The sequence below is a fragment of the Hyperolius riggenbachi genome, chromosome 11 (assembly GCF_040937935.1).
Source record: "Hyperolius riggenbachi isolate aHypRig1 chromosome 11, aHypRig1.pri, whole genome shotgun sequence".
Lineage (NCBI taxonomy): Eukaryota > Metazoa > Chordata > Amphibia > Anura > Hyperoliidae > Hyperolius > Hyperolius riggenbachi.
In genome coordinates this window covers 175978359-175995367 of record NC_090656.1, presented here as the reverse complement: position 1 = coordinate 175995367, position 17009 = coordinate 175978359, and the positions used below count along the sequence as shown (strand labels likewise).

General features: G+C 42.6%; 1 protein-coding gene across 3 annotated transcripts in view; it reads left to right on the top strand.

Moving 5' to 3' along the window:
* Positions 1–5907, top strand: part of AGRP (agouti related neuropeptide) — a 69590-nt gene extending 63683 nt beyond the window's left edge. For all 3 annotated transcript variants that reach the window (XM_068261523.1, XM_068261521.1, XM_068261522.1), the window contains 2 exons: positions 477–565; positions 5528–5907. In XM_068261523.1, coding sequence (XP_068117624.1) covers positions 477–565; positions 5528–5707 — 269 coding nt within the window. In that variant the 3' untranslated portion in view covers positions 5708–5907. The remainder of the gene's footprint in view (positions 1–476; positions 566–5527) is intronic.
* The last annotated feature ends 11102 nt before the right edge of the window (positions 5908–17009 follow it).

The following is a 17009-nucleotide window of genomic DNA, read 5'->3' as shown; positions in this document are numbered from 1 at the left end:
TTTCCCGGTAATGATATTTCAGAGAGTTCAAATTGGTATTTCTCTAATTTAATCTAAAATCTGTTTATCTATACGTGAAGTAGCACAGAAGGGCATAGCTACAAACCTTGGTTTTTCCCCAACAGAAGCTTACTTCCTATACCCCCAACTTCTCTCCCCCTAAGGTGTTGCTCATGTCCAAAAGGACCATCTGTCAGGGGTATTTCTCTGGAACAGCTACAGACTGTGGTAGTAATGGCATAATCTCCTATTCAACTATACTAACAATTAAAAAGTCTCGTATAGTAAACTAGTATTTTGAGGATTAACTGGTGTGTTTAGACACAGGGATACCATGCAGTTACCAAGTATCGCATCCAAGCTAGCTAAAATCAACACATTGCTTTAAGGGCAGTAATTAAGGAGACAAATGTTCTTGTGTTTTGTGTCCATGGACAATAATTTTATCCTGTTTAATTAAAAATGTATATTTCCAGAAAGCTTGTCAAGATCAGAAATCCTCCGAATGGGCACAGGAGCAGCTGAAGAAGACCTGATGGAGGATTACAGCATGCTGGACTCCAGGGTAATCTGATATTGCCAAATAATTACTACATTGATATGAGTGCTCTGGAGAAAATCTTGGAATCTTCCCAGGTTTCCTTCCAACCCTGAAAATAGAATTCCACTTTTGCTAAAGGACACCTGTAGTGAGAGGGATATGGAGGCTGCCATATTTATTTTCTTTTAAACTATGCAAATTGCCTGGCTATCCTGCTGATCCTCTGCTTCTAATTTTTATTTTTAAGTATTTATATAGCACCAACATCTTTTGCAGTGCTTTACAGCGTATTTGGTCTCGTCATTAACTGTCCCTCAGAGGAGCGCACAATCTAATCTCTACCATAGTCATATGTCTATCATAGTCTAGGGCCAATTTTAGGGGAAAGACAATTAACTTATCTATATGTTTTTGAGATGTGGGAAGAAGCCAGAGCGCTCAGAGGAAACCAACATGGAGAGAACACATAAACTCCATGCAGACAGTTTCCTGGCTGGAGTTCGAACCAGGGACCCAGCACTGCAAGGCGAGAATGCTATCCACTACGCCACCATGCTGCCCTCGAATACATTAAGTCCCTGAACAAGCATGCAGATCAGATGTTTGACTTAAAGCGGAACTGAAGAACGTAATAAAACAAAGTGTTTCACTTACTTGGGGCTTCTGCCAGCTCCGTGCAGTCTTCCTGTCCTGCGCCGGTCCTCTACGATCCACCGTTCTCCCTCCACCAGCTAGTTTCATTACTGTCAACTTTTAAGTCGATGGCAACTGCGCCTTCGCGCCGAGCCACGCGTATCTTTTTCTGCGTTCCAGCCCTCAAAAGGGTCCATCACTAATAGCGCAGGACAGGGGCATTGCTAGGAAACAAAGAGATCCGGGGGCACCAGAATGTGGGTGTGGTCATGGGTGGAGCCAAATTTACATGAACTTAACAGCGGTCTAAGTAAGCCTGCTCAGAAAAATGTTGGATGAAGCCCCCCATCCCCTAAAACAAAAAACAAATAATGCAGCATATATCATAAATAGGCAGTGCCACTTAAACATAACTAGGCAAAGTTACTTGGCTTCTGTGCTGGCTGCTCTGGCTTACTGCTGGGCCAGGATATCTGGCAGTCCCCCATAGCATTCGCTAACATTCCAGTGGGCCCCCTCCCATGCTCCCATGGGCCTATCATTGAGGCACCACAGTTCCCTGCATGCCCCCATAAAGGCACCACAGCACTCAGCATGGCACCACAGCACCCAACATGCCTCCATAGAGGCACCCAGCATATCCCCATTGATTCATCACAGCTCCCAGCATGCCCGCCATTGAGGCACTACAGCTCCCAGCATGGCATGCCCCCATAGAAGCTCCACAGCTCTGACCCTGCTTGGGGGACATCTGGGGCACCCCAGAATAGATCCGTGGCACGTGCTACTGATCTTTAGCGCTAGCAATGCCCCTGGCGCAGGACGCTATTGCACCCTGGAACACGGAAAAAGATACACGTGGATCGGGCGCGAAGGCGCAGTTGCTGTTGACTTACAAGTCGACGGTAATGAAACTAGCTGGCGGCGGGAGAAAGGAGGATCGTGGAGGGCCAGCGCAGGGCAGGAAGGATGCACAGGGCTGGAAGAAGCCCCAGGTAAGTGAAACACTTTGTTTTATCAAGTTATTCAGTTCCACTTTAAAGGACAACTGAAGCAAAAGGTATATAAAGATTGCCCTATTTAATTTATACAAATACATTTGCTGCCATATTTATTTCATACAAATACATATGGCAGCCTTCATATTCCTCTCACTTCAGATGTCCTTGAAGTTTGACTGCATTTTCTGCATGCTTGTTCCAGGTGTGTGTTTCAGACCCCACTGATGCATGAAAGATGCACTGAAGTATTTGAATGTGAGAGTTGCAAAAATCCCATTGGCACCTTAGGAACCTCTGTCTTAGAACAGGCTGATCATTATCTCTAATTATGCTTAAATGACAGAAAGCAACATCTGTAGCGTGAAACAATGGTCGAGAGTACTAAACTGCAAACAGCCACTTCACCACTACGGGGTTTTCCCTCTTATGGACGAGTAATTTTCACCTTTTAGTGCTTCTCCCATTCATTCACCAATAACTTTATCACTACTTATCACACCAAAATGATCTTTTCATTGTTTTAAGAGGTATTTTTTTATACTAGTAAAAAAGCCCGCCCATTAAAAAATGGGTGTTATGCTACAGCCCCTCCCCCCGGCAACGCGAGCACAGATGCGTCCCACTCGCCAATCCTCCACCGCTGTCTGCAGTACGTGCACACAGGTAGATGTTGCTTGCTTGGCAATTGGAAAAAGCTGTTATTTCCCACAATGCAATGAGGTTCACAGACAGCAAACTGTCAAGTCTGGAAGCTCGGACACACACACACAGGGACAGGACGCAGAGACACAGGGGTTTTATTATATAGGATGCATTGTAATGGGAATATTAAAAATTGTTATTTCTCAGTTTCCAGCCATTATAGTTTTAAAATAAAACCCATACAATTTATTTATCGCACACATTTTATGTTCCCATTTATCCCGGTTATTACGACGTTTAAATTATGGCCCTGGTACAATGGATTGTGACAATATTTTACTTTTTTTTTGTTTCCTCATTGTAACCTAGCCATAAATGAAATCTCTAATTTACAAAAATAACAATAATATACCCACAAGGCATGCATATACAAAAAGTGGAATCCCTAACGTAACAATTCATGTATTCTCTTAAATTCTGTCAAGTTTTTTTATTTTGGTTACTATGGGGATGGAAAATGGAAAGGGTTAATAGATTTAATTATTTTTATTTTTCTATTTATTTTTGGACCTGCAGTTTTATTTTTGGCCACAAGATGTTGCCTGCGTCAGCTGCTGATGCATTCTAAGACAAACAAAATCAGAAGGAAAATATTTTCTTTTACATACTTTTAATTGAATAATCAGTGCTGTTCATTACAGCACTGATTATTCATGAATTGGGCAATAAGATTGGCTTTGGGAACATATGTTCGCATTCACCAATCTAAGCTGTAACCGCAGCCACCAGGCACATGCACATCGAAGATGAGTATCTACGCACCTAAGACTTTACATGAAGTCCTGTAGGGCATAAACATACTGCCCCAACCACAGCAAGCAAGTTACACAGACGGAAGCAGGAAATTTGGGCACCTGTGGCTAATGGACTATGTGGGTGCCCTATAGGCGCTAATGCAAAATATCAGCTATTGGTGCTAAAGGCAGGAATTTGGGTGCCCTATAAATAGCAGGTGCTTGGCCTGTCCAACCAAAACTTTACTTTTCGTTTAGAGAGTTATCATTTTGAAAATTATTGTTTTGAAATTCATTTTGACAATTGTCAATTTGTAAACTATCATTTTTAATTTTTTTTTTTATCATTTTGGAATTCGTTTTGAGAATTATCATTTCATAAATTATTGTTTTGAAATGTATTGTCTTAGAAATATACTGTATCTCTTTTTATGTTATTTGCAGCAGAGGGAGGGGGGTTTTAAAGCGGATCCGAGATGAAAAACGAACTATAACAAGTAACTTGTCTATATATCTTATCTAAAGTTTAGATAGTTTACACAGCAAATCTAGCTGCAAACAGATTTAATAGAAAATGATTATTTCTTCCTGTGATAGAATGACAGCAGCCATGTTGGTTGTAAACATTACACAGAGGCAGGCTTATCTGCACCATCAGCACTGTGAAAAAAACCTAATCCCCCCTCCTCCTCTCTGTTTCTGAAATCAATGGCTAGTAACACCTCCTCTTCCCCCTGCCCAGACTGAGCTCCCATGAGCCCTTGCTGCTGCCAAGGCTCTCTGAAAACCTGTGGGCGTGGTTTGTTTAGTTTATAGGGAATTAGAGTATTAAAACAAAAACAAAAAAGTATTTGGCTTGAGGAATGCCCTATAAACAATAGGAAAGGAACACAATTATGCAATGAGTAATAGTTAACCTTGGATCCACTTTAAAGAGAACCCAAGGAGGGGTTCTGAGAATAAAATCCACATACAGAGGCTGGATCTGTCTATAGAGCCCATCCTCTGTTGCTATATAGATCGCTCCTAAGCCCCCCCTGGGTTCTCTTTAAGGTTAGGTGTCTGAAAGGGAGGTTTTAGGGTTAGGCATCAGGAAGGGGAGTCTTAGGATTAGGCATCAGGAAGGGGGTTTTAGGGTTAGGCATCAGGAAGGGGAGTCTTAGGATTAGGCATCAGGAAGGGGGTTTTAGGGTTAGGCACCACTGGGGGGATCTTAGGGTTAGGCACCACCAAGGGGGCCTTTGGGTTTAGCACAATCAGGGGAGTTAGGGATCAGTAGAGGAAGGGTTTTGTGTATAGGGTTAGGTTTAGCTGTAGTAAAATATTGGTAATATTTACCAATGTTTTACTTTCCTCACTACAACTATAAATATTTCTTCATTTCATTGTTATAGACGATATTTTGCAATATCAAGTTAACCATGCACACTTTTTAATACTGTAATTTTAACATATTTATTATTCTAACTATAAAGATAAAGAAACGATAAATAACATTGTTACAGACGATATTTTACAATTTCACCTCTTGCCCTTTTTTCCTGGCGCCCTTATTTAATGTATGCTACACAGACCCTATCTCAGTGTATAACAACATAAAACAAAGTGAAAATACTGATATAAAACACCAGGGAGGGTGGACCAACCCTTGTGACAATCATATGATGTCATTTTCCAATAGAGTATTTCTATTGGTCTGTTGTAAGCCAGTGGAAAGCTCCAGCAGTATGTGGCAGTGGACCTAAGCAGATGCATAACAGTGCACAGCATATCCACATACTGTGAACAGAACATTGTACATCTGGTGTAGTGTGAACCTAGTCTAAATCATCTCCTGCATGTTTTTTCTTGAGTAAATGTCAGAGTTGCCACTCTGTTATCGTCTTCAACAAAACTTCTCTAATTCCCTCCTGCAGCGTGGATTGTCACTGGAGGTTTCTTCCCGTGAGGAGCGTTCCCCGAGGAGGTGCGTCCAGCTTCACGAGTCCTGCGTTGGTCACCTGCCATGCTGTAGCCCGTGTGCAACGTGTTATTGTCGATTCTTCAATGCAATCTGCTACTGTAGAAAAACCAGTACCAACTGCCAGCAAGGCTAGATCTGAAATCTCCCGGCGGACTATATACCATATGATGCTTTGTAATGACACTTGATTGTATACTTACCTCTATTTTCTTGGTATCCGATTTCTTAATTGCCTTTATAAATGAGTATTAGTGTTTAGCAATGTGTGTAGAAATATTAAGTTCTGTACCTTAGTCTTGCTAAAAGAGACACTATATTTATATTATGGAATGTAAGACCTCTTTTTTTTTTTGTTGAAACAAAAATCTCATTTTAATGTAACTATAAACCACTTCAGCAGAAGTCACCATTAAATGTGAATTAGCTGAATTGACAAATTGCCTTTGTGTTTCTCTTTTATCTGGTAAAGAAGTAATAAGGAAGGTAACCAGGTAATCCAAAAGTTAAAAATCACTCTTACTTTTCTTATCCAAAAAACATCATTCCCCAGTTTCCCTGGCTCTTATTTGGTACATCTGCCGAACAAGGGAAGTTGCAGGGCATGCTGGGTTCTTTTTTTACTTCTTTACTTTCCCCCCAGACATAGCTAATGCAGCCTGATTGGCTGAAAACTCTTTTCCTCCTGTTTTCCCCTCCCACAACTTTGTTCCTCTCTGATTCACCAATATTTATCATGCTGAGACAATGCACTTTCTATTGCAGAGCTGGGTGGAAGTGTCTGAAGAATACACAGACAGAGTAAGGGAGGAAATGATGTCAGGATTAGCTTCAAGATAGACACAGTCAAAATGGAAAATCCTAAGAAGGGTTTTCTCTTTTTTTACTATATAAAAGTCACTAAAATCACAATGTGGACAGTGCAATACATATTTTATGTAAGTAGAGCAAGTATTTATCTACTTATATGTGTGTTTTTTTCTGAAATAGTATGGCTGACAGCTCCTCTAACACATCCCATGTTACATCACCATGCAGTTTGCTTCCCCGTCACAAGGGCAATGAGAGTCTATTGAGACTTTCATACTTACACAATGCGTTAATGCAAGTAGTCAAATTGTTGCAATCCCGTCACAAAGTCATCTGTGCGTTACCACATGATCTGTGCCTACCGCACAGAATATGCAGTAATGCAAGTCTATGGTGACACAGTAAGCCTGAACGACGGAGCGCGGTGCTGTGTGCATGCATAGACCAATGGGAATCCCACCGACGTACTTCCTGTCCAACAGGGAGTACGTCACTAACCGGGGGGGGTCGAAAGGGTGGGTCTATGCATATGACCCTGTCTACGCACTCTGCCACAGGGTCATATGAACTACTGATTTGTGCGGTGTAGTGATCCAATGGCAGGCCATCATACCATGGGATCACCCCACAAGTGTGAAATCAGCCTAAAAGAAAATGAGATTGATTCACAAAGCCGACTTATTTTCACCTTACCTGTAATGCTAGGTACACACCATACACTTTTCTGTCAGATTTAACTGCCAGATCGATTATTTCCAACATGTCCGATCTGAATTTTATTCGATCCCTTTTGTTTTTTCTATCTTTTTTTAAATCTTTTTCCAATCGATTTTCATAGAAGTGAACAAAAGTTGATTAGAAAATCGATCGAAAAACAAACAATTAAAAACAAAGATTGAAAAAAAAAATCGATTGAAATTCAGATCAAACATGTTGAAAATAATCGATCTGGCAGGTAAATCTGCCAGAAAATTGTATGGTGTGTACCTAGCATTAGGAGAGCAAACGCACAAGATAAACAAATAAGGAAAGATAATTCATGAGATAAAGAGATAAGGAGAGAGAAATCCTGAGTTAAGTCAAATAAGGAGAGATAAATCATGAGTTAAAACCACTTACTTTGATTAAAGGATACCCGAACTGAAATGTGACATAATGAGATAGACATGTGTATGTACAGTGCCTAGCACACAAATAACTATGCTGTGTTCCTTTTTTCCTTTCTCTGTCTGAAAGAGTTAAATATCAGGTATGCAAGTGGCTAACTCAGTCCTGACTCAGACAGGAAGTGACTACAGTGTGACCCTCACTGATAATAAATTCCCCTTTTTATATCTTTCTTGCTCTCAGAAGCCATTTTCTTCTAGGAAAGTGTTTTATAGTTGGAATTTCTTATCAGTGAGGGTCACACTGTAGTCACTTCCTGTCTGAGTCAGGACTGAGTCAGCCACTTACATACCTGATATTTAACTCTTTCAGACAGAGAAAGAAAATAAAGGAACCCAGCATAGTTATTTGTGTGCTAGGCACTGTACATACACATGTCTATCTCATCATGTCACATGTCAGTTGAGGTATCCTTTAAAGTCAGCCGTGGCGGCCAATATCGACAGCCTCAGATAATAATTAAACGTGTGTACAGTAGCCTCCGACTGCCACCCTGTATTCAATCCGCCAGGCAGATCAACTGGGCCAAGCAATGGCCAACTCCATTGTGCACCCTGCTCCCCCACACGCCACGTGGCATCTTTTACATGCCACTCTGTTGTCCCTCCGCTATGTACCAACAGACTTTGCATCTGTACAGCAATGTTGCTCAAGAGCTTCAGGTCCCAATCCCCGACGGGTGACAAATCACAGGTGTTTACGCACCTTAAGTTACATAAAGTGAGATAAATCATGAGTTAAGTCATTTAAGGAGAGATACATTGCGAGTTAATAAGTAAGGTGAGATTTAACTGAAAAGCTTTGTAAATCAAGCCCCTTGTCTCAAAATCGTATCTATTATAGGTGTTAGATGTTTTGAATGGATTTCCATAATACTCGGAGCCCTACTGAAGTCAAATAGCTCAGTGTAGATGTAGCAATTACTAGTTTAGCACTAGCATGGGTACACTGTGTTCCTGCACAGTTGCATAAGTACAAATCATGGCCCCAACCCAGATAAACTTGGATAACCATCCCTCATCTTTATACCCCCCTTCCCTATTGTTGACCCTCACAAACAGGAGATTTCCAGAAATGAAATAGAAATGCAGCAACCCACCCATAACAAGTGTGGCAACAACTCCTGCTCTAGTGGCGAGCCCTGGATCAGGAGGAAGGAGTGTAAGCATTTTGTTGCTGCAGGGGAGGAGGGAGAAGGGCGCCCCCCAGGTTAATTTTGCCCAGGGCCCCCATTGTGGCTTAAACCAGTACTGCAATCAACTACTATGTAGCAATTGTGGAGGTATAAGCCTCATCCCCTTTCTAATTCCAGGTGGTCCTCTCTTCTCGAGCCATTCTCACTCTCCAAGTTAAATGTTACTCAACAGTCAGGGGACCTCAACCAATACTCATGAAACCTCATGTCACCCTCACCTGTCCAGGAGTCCAACAGGGTGTTGTCGCCTCATCATCTATGGTGTCTGGTGACACCATTCCTGGAGGCTGAGACTTCTTCCTCCACTGTTGGGTACACTTTTGTGGAACGTTTGCACACATCTTGCACTCTTGTGCGTGAGTCGTGGGTGGAGCTCCAACACAGGTGCTAAGGCCTGAGTTATCTAAACAGCATGCGTTAACAGCCTTAGTGAATTGACATTTGACAAGATTTTCTGCTTTACCGAATGCAGTAATGCTTAGTGAATTGAAGCCAATATATTCCATCTTGGATACTGTGTTTGTCAGCTAAGCATTAGTGATTATGGGAAGTGTGGTCCTAGTCCAACCGGTGTTATGTGCCAAAAACATTCATGGTAGATTTTCTAGGGGACTGGGGTTTCTATTTAAATGAGATAATCACGTGCATGTAACATCGTAATCCTCTATGGAAATAGGCTATTTCTTTTTTTATCACTGTAAGGCTTGATATTACAAATTTTTGAAGATTTTTGGTAGTCGAGCTGCTTGCATCAGCCATGTAACAATAAATGGCTAAATATTACAATAGCAGCAATGATAACCTGCACAGTGCTTGCATAAAACTAATATTACGGTAACTAAAAAAAAAAAAACCTCATCATTGTAATTGCTGATAGATATCAAAGATGTATGCATGGAGCCACAATTGTGATAGAGTGTGACTGATGTGCAATCAGTAAGCACCCATAGACATATATGGCTGCAGATGAGTCAGGCAGTAATGTCACCCCCTCTCCTGCTCTGCACAGTCCCATTATTTACCGTCTCCAGAATCTCCAGACACATACTCAACTCCATGAGCTTCCCTATCTCACTTAGGCTCCCTGCACACTGCAAATCCGTTTTCCGATTCCGTTTCCGATTTTCAATTCCGATTTTCCCTGAATACATTCAACAGAAAAACGGATCAGAAAATGCAGCATGCAGTAAAGATTAAAAATCGGAATCGGATGTAAAAAACGATTAAAAAGCGGAATCTGAATCGGAAATGCATGCAGTGTGCAAGAGGCCTAACAGTCGCCACAAATCATGGCACAGCTTTGGCACTTGCGCAATCACTTTTGGCCAGGCTCAAAAGGTTTCCAAAGGCTGGAGTTTCGTTAAAGCGCCATCCACAGCTTTCATTGGCTGAATCTGTAAGGAGGGGGGGGGGACTATTATTAAATGACAGCAGGCAGAGCTGCAATATTGTAATACCATCAGAGCACCCTGCACAAACGCACTCAAGCACAGGTGTTACCAACTCCTGCTTATTACCACAAAACTAAAACTTTATATATAAAGGGATAAAGTGCATAGATATAGGACTATATACAAGATCAATCATAAAATCATCACACACAAAGTACATAAATATAAGTGTGTAAAAAAAATTAGTCCATAGGTATAAGTCCTTCGATGTATCCTCTATTATGACCAGTGGGCTGGAGATCTAGGCAGAGGTGAATCTCCAAATCCAGTATATCATCCACATATTATAGCCATAGTGCAACATGCTCCCGGTATCCACTCTTGACTAACCACCGTCTCCCCCCAGAAACTCAGGTGTAGGCAAGCGTAGGCCGGAGAGCATGCCGCACCCATGATCACTCCTCCCTTGAATTCAAAGAAATTGTTGTCAAAGATGAGCTTCATTAGATCAACAATACATTCACTGTAATCAGTTTGTGTCCCAAATTGCCTCTCTAGGTACAAGCTAACTGCCTCCAAATCTTTTAATTTGGGATTGATGTGAACAAAGATTCTACGTCTAATCCAACCACAAACCAATTCTCCTCAACGCATACACCCTCCAGGTCGGCAAGTACATGTTTAGTATCCATTATGAAGTCCAAAAGATAGGGATGGAGGAGCACCCATGTAGAGGAAAAATAGTTGTGTGCCCAAGCCTTAGATCCCAGTACCATAGGGACCTTTCATCCAATCCATGACAAGAGGCTGGCACCACCAAAGTCAAAGTTCAGCTCTTTATTGATTAGTCATTAAAATGACAAAAAGGTCAAAAGATGATAAAAATGGCAATAGCAGAGACAGCCCGCTGTTTCGAGCCTCCTAGCTCTTTCTCAAGCCACTCAGCCATGTTTAAAAACATCAACGGAAAATCCTTATATATGTACATATGACCTAATCAGCCAATCAGTTCAAAATGTCCTAAACCAATGAAAATGTACCACGCAGCAAGCGGACCTGATGGGGAACAGGCATATGAAAAATTCAGCTTACCTGGGATAGAGTCAGGGTGACATATTCAGCAGCAGTGCGGCCAGCACAATAACATAGACGCATAGCGCGGCGCCATCCATAGACGGCAGTGGAGAGTGACGTCACAGTCACATGAGCCATCTGACCAATCAGCGCTGCGTCCAGCCGCCCTCCAATCCCAGCCCATGCTGGGAATCACATAGAGCAGCGTGCAAGAATCGCAGCACACTGTGACTGCTAAAGGAAGAAAGCACCGCCCACCGTCGCCATGGAAGCGCTGTACACGGAAACAGGGCAAAAACAGTCCATGTATTGTAAACAAAGAGACAGGGCTTACCACTTCTGCGCTGAACAGAGTCCCCCACATCAGGCACAGCTGAAAAAAGAAAAAGAATAAAAAATAAGAAAGCACAATCCCCCAAAAGTTCGCAACTGCAATAGTACATAGGCATTGCTCAACATATAAACAAACAAATAAACACACATTAAGGATCCAGACTTACAGGGACATAACAAAAATCAACACAGGGCTTCCCCAAATCTCAAATGCAAAAACTTAGATCGTATTCTCGATTCAGGCCCCCATTCCCCATAGCATTCAATTTCTTAATCCACCAGGCCTCCATTCTAGCCAGTTCACTAGATCTACTAAGCCTACCTCTCCAGTTTGGGGGCACGCTATCTATAATCTAAACCCTCATCTGGGACAAATTATGTCTGGCTTCAGTGAAATGACAGGAAACAGCCTGAGTGATGTCTTTGTTACGGATAGCAGTTTTATGCCCTGACATTCTGATCTTCAATGCCTTGGTTGTCATTCCCACATAGGCCAAGCCACAGGGACATTTAATCAGATATACAACATAGCTCGAATCGCACGTGTAACGACCCTTGACAAAAAATTGTGTACCCCGAGACGGATGCGTAAACGAGCCCCCTTGACTATGTGGCTACACAAATGACAGACAAGGCACGGGAAGGTACCTATCTGCCCCCCACCGTGGACCCCCCCCATCAACTGGAGGACCATTCACCTGAGCTTTACCTGGGATAGCCTTAGGGGATTGATGATGGAACACTTTGTCCCGTATGGTAGGGGCCCTTTTAAAGGACATCATCGGTGGGTACCTAAATTCTGGTACCCTGGGGAAAGCATTCTGTAACAAATGGCAATGTTTCCGAATAGTTTTACTGACCAATTCACTACTGGTATTGTAGGTGGATACAAAGGGCATCCGAAATTGTTTGCGTTCAACCCGTCGATTCCGACGTGTGGTAACCAAGCTACGCTCAGGATAACCCCTTGCCAAAAATTTATCTTTTAGTACATCTTTTTGTACTTCAAGGACATCGTTGTCCATGACAATTCTCTCAACCCGAGTGAATTGGCCAGATGGTATAGCGTTTTTGACGGAGGGAGGGTGGAAACTGTTATAATGTAACAGAGAGTTTCTGTCAGTGGGTTTTACAAAAAGTGAAGTGATGAGGTTCCCAGCCTTTTTTGTGACACATGTATCAAGGAATGTGACCTCACACAGACTGGCATGTACTGTTAGCCTGATCACCGGACATCTAGAATGCAGCGAGGAAATAAATTCCATCAGGGTCGAATGAGGCCCCGTCCACAAGCAAAAAATGTCATCTATATATCTCCACCAGCACTTGGCATGCTGGTGGAATAATGGGTGAGTATATACAAAGGACTCCTCGTATTGGCCCATAAAGAGACCCGCATAGGACGGGGCCACATTCGACCTCATTGCCGTTCCTCGCTGCTGCACAAAGAATGACCCCTGAAATGAGAAATAATTCTGTCTCAAAATAACATTAAGAAGGCCAATAACAAACTTTTTCTGGTGAACAGACATGTCAGAGAACTGTATGAGGTACCACTTAACAGCCTCCACACCTCCATCATGTGGTATGGAGGTGTAGAGGCTTTCCACATCAAGAGTGACCAGAAGGACATCATCGCCAATGTCACCCATTGACTTCAATTTAGACAAGAACATGTTAGTATCCTTAATATAAGATTCCAAGGAGGTTACAATCGGTTGCAATAAACGATCAACATACAGTGCAAGGGGCACAAAGACAGAACCCACGCCGGCCACAATGGGACGCCCCGGTGGCCGGCGTGGGTTCTTGTGGATTTTAGGTAAAGTATCAAATGAAAGGGTCCTAGGTGAATCCTGTTGAAGGAATTTGTACAGATTATCATCAATGACATGATTAGGTTTTGCATCATCAAGAATAGCTTTAATGTGGGTTTGTACCCTCCTTAATGGATCAACCTCCACCTTAACATATACATCCTGCTGGGTCAATTGGGATAAGATCTCTTGTTCATAATATGTAGTATCTAATATTACTACTGCACCCCCCTTATCTGCGGTGCGGATAGTGATTTCTGTACGTTGACCCAATCTAGTCAGTGCCTCGTGCTCTTCCCTAGTAAGATTGGACTTGATACTTAGTCCATCGACTTGAGATTCAATATTGCTGATGTCCTCCTTGACCTTGTCTATGAAAACGTCAATGACAGGATGACTCGGAGGTGAAAAATTACTCCTGTTTCTCAGGCCCGTGTCCTTCAAAGTGAGAGTCCCAGTATCCTCCTGTGTCACAGGCGGTAACCCCAAATTTGTGCTGAAAAAGTGCTTTAATTTAATGTTCCGGAAAAAACGGAAGAGATCCTGATCCAATGAAAAAAAGTCGGGTTTATGTGTCGGGCAAAAGGAGGATTTAACTGCTGGGGTGCTCCCGGCTACGCTTTCATACACTGAGGAACAAACAAGCCGGATCATGGCGGGGTCTGAAGGTGGAGCTGAATTTCTCAAGGCACCGAATATTAAAAACATCAAACGGGAACTGGAGATATTAAGGAAACAACGTGTGGACCTGGACTTGCATGCTAAAACTCTTGTTGAATATTGTAAAGCCAAGAGAATCCCCCGGGCTGTACGTTCACCTATTCATCCAATGTTATTTCTGGGTGATACTGAATTTTGCTCCGGATGGGAATGCATATGGAACAAAGCTTCCTTTGATGCAATGATCCACACGGTCGCACGGATCCAAAAAGAACTTCCTTTGATTGATGGCAAGATCGATAATGTGGGTGAACAATTGAAATCAAATTTATCTGCTGAAGATTTTCATTCATATGTTGAAACCTTGAATACCAAAATGGCTAATTACAGGAAAATTGGTGAAGAGTTGATGCGATCCAAATTTCAACGTGATATGTCCGATTATGCTACTGGCTATGTATACACCTGGCAGAGGCCTCTAAATTCATCTAGAAATAAGAAAGGCCCTAAACCTATATGCCCTAAAAAGAGAGACATCAGACCAGTTGGATCTGAACCGAATTCATCATCCACTGATTTTTTACCCTCCTGCCGGGATACTTCCCTGCACATCAGAGACGGAGGAGGAGGAGAGGAGGTAGAAGGTACAAGCGGGGCCAGCAGAAAAGGGCAAATGACTCTGAGACAACGGAAGGAGCAGAAATCTTACCGTTAGTGGTGAATATTTCTAGCTTCCCCCTGACGGAGATTGAACAACGGGTATTGAATTATGGTTTATCCTTTTGCCCGACACATAAACCCGACTTTTTTTTAATTGGATCAGGATCTCTTCTGTTTTTTCCGGAATATTAATTTAAAGCACTTTTTCAGCACAAATTTGGGGTTACCGCCTGTGACACAGGAGGATACTGGGACTCTCACTTTGAAGGACACGGGCCTGAGAAACAGGAGTAATTTTTCACCTCTGAGTCATCCAGTCATTGACGTTTTCATAGACAAGGTCAAGGAGGACATCAGCAATATTGAATCTCAAGTCGATGGACTAGGTATCAAGTCCAATCTTACTAGGGAAGAGCAGGAGGCACTCACTAGATTGGGTCAACGTACAGAAATCACTATCCGCCCTGCGGATAAGGGGGGTGCAGTAGTAATATTAGATCCTACATATTATGAACAAGAGATCTTATCCCAATTGACCCACCAGGATGTATATGTTAAAGTGAACCTCCGGACTAAAAATCGACTCAGCAGCACTGAAAAGGCTTGGTGTTTCTTTAACAGTTTTACAGCATCAGAACTTTGTTTCTCTTATACAAGCCTCATTTTTAGCTGCACAGAAGAAAACTGCCCGGGCTTTTTTCCCCTGATGCTGTGCAAAGCATGATGGGGTTTCTGATGTTGTTGTTCTCGTTCTGCTGTTTTGGTGCAATTTTTTTTTTTACATTTTGAATTTGACATTTGAAGCCTAGTGTGTGCAGCTGGGAGGGGTAATCAGGGCACAGGGCAGTTGGAACTGTGTCTCCTGCTCCTTGTCACCTCCTTTCAACCAAAAAGATGGCAGCCTCCATGAATCACAAACATTTGCCTGTTCTTTTAAAACAGGGTGGGTAAGAGATTATATTACCTATCTATTCTAATTAACATAACTAATGTAACTTGATGACAGTATGTTTGTTTAGGCTGAAGTTCCCCTTTAAGGTGGAGGTTGATCCATTAAGGAGGGTACAAACCCACATTAAAGCTATTCTTGATGATGCAAAACATAATCATGTCATTGATGATAATCTGTACAAATTCCTTCAACAGGATTCACCTAGGACCCCTTCATTTGATACTTTACCTAAAATCCACAAGAACCCACACCGGCCACCGGGGCGTCCCATTGTGGCCGGCGTGGGTTCTGTCTTTGTGCCCCTTGCACAGTATGTTGATCGTTTATTGCAACCGATTGTAACCTCCTTGGAATCTTATATTAAGGATACTAACATGTTCTTGTCTAAATTGAAGTCAATGGGTGACATTGGCGATGATGTCCTTCTGGTCACTCTTGATGTGGAAAGCCTCTACACCTCCATTCCACATGATGGAGGTGTGGAGGCTGTTGAGTGGTACCTCATGCAGTTCTCTGACATGTCTGTTCGCCAGAAAAAGTTTGTTATTGGCCTTCTTAATGTTATTTTGAGACAGAAATATTTCTCATTTCAGGGGTCATTCTTTGTGCAGCAGCGAGGAACGGCAATGAGGTCGAATGTGGCCCCGTCCTATGCGGGTCTCTTTATGGGCCAATACGAGGAGTCCTTTGTATATACTCACCCATTATTCCACCAGCATGCTAAGTGCTGGTGGAGATATATAGATGACATTTTTTGCTTGTGGGCGGGGCCGCATTCGACCCTGATGGAATTTATTTCCTCGCTGCATTCTAGATGTCCGGTGATCAGGCTAACAGTACATGCCAGTCTGTGTGAGGTCACATTCCTTGACTCATGTGTCACAAAAAAGGCTGGGAATCTCATCACTTCACTTTTTGTAAAACCCACTTACAGAAACTCTCTGTTACATTATAACAGTTTCCACCCTCCCTCCGTCAAAAACGCTATACCATCTGGCCAATTCACTCGGGTTGAGAGAATTGTCATGGACAACGATGTCCTTGAAGTACAAAAAGATGTACTAAAAGATAAATTTTTGGCAAGGGGTTATCCAGAGTGTAGCTTGGTTACCACACGTCGGAACCGACGGGTTGAACGCAAACAATTTCGGATGCCCTTTGTATCCACCTACAATACCAGCAGTGAATTGGTCAGTAAAACTATTCGGCAGTGATAAGCAAATCCGATCCGGATGCTACTCGGATAGTAGCTATCCGGATTTCTCCCAGTAATGCATTGCGGCCTGGGCGGGGGGTTTAATCCTTACCCATCATGACGTCTTCTTCGTCCGTCCTTCGGCGCCTCCCACGATGCGTTCCACTCCGGCGTCACGTGACTA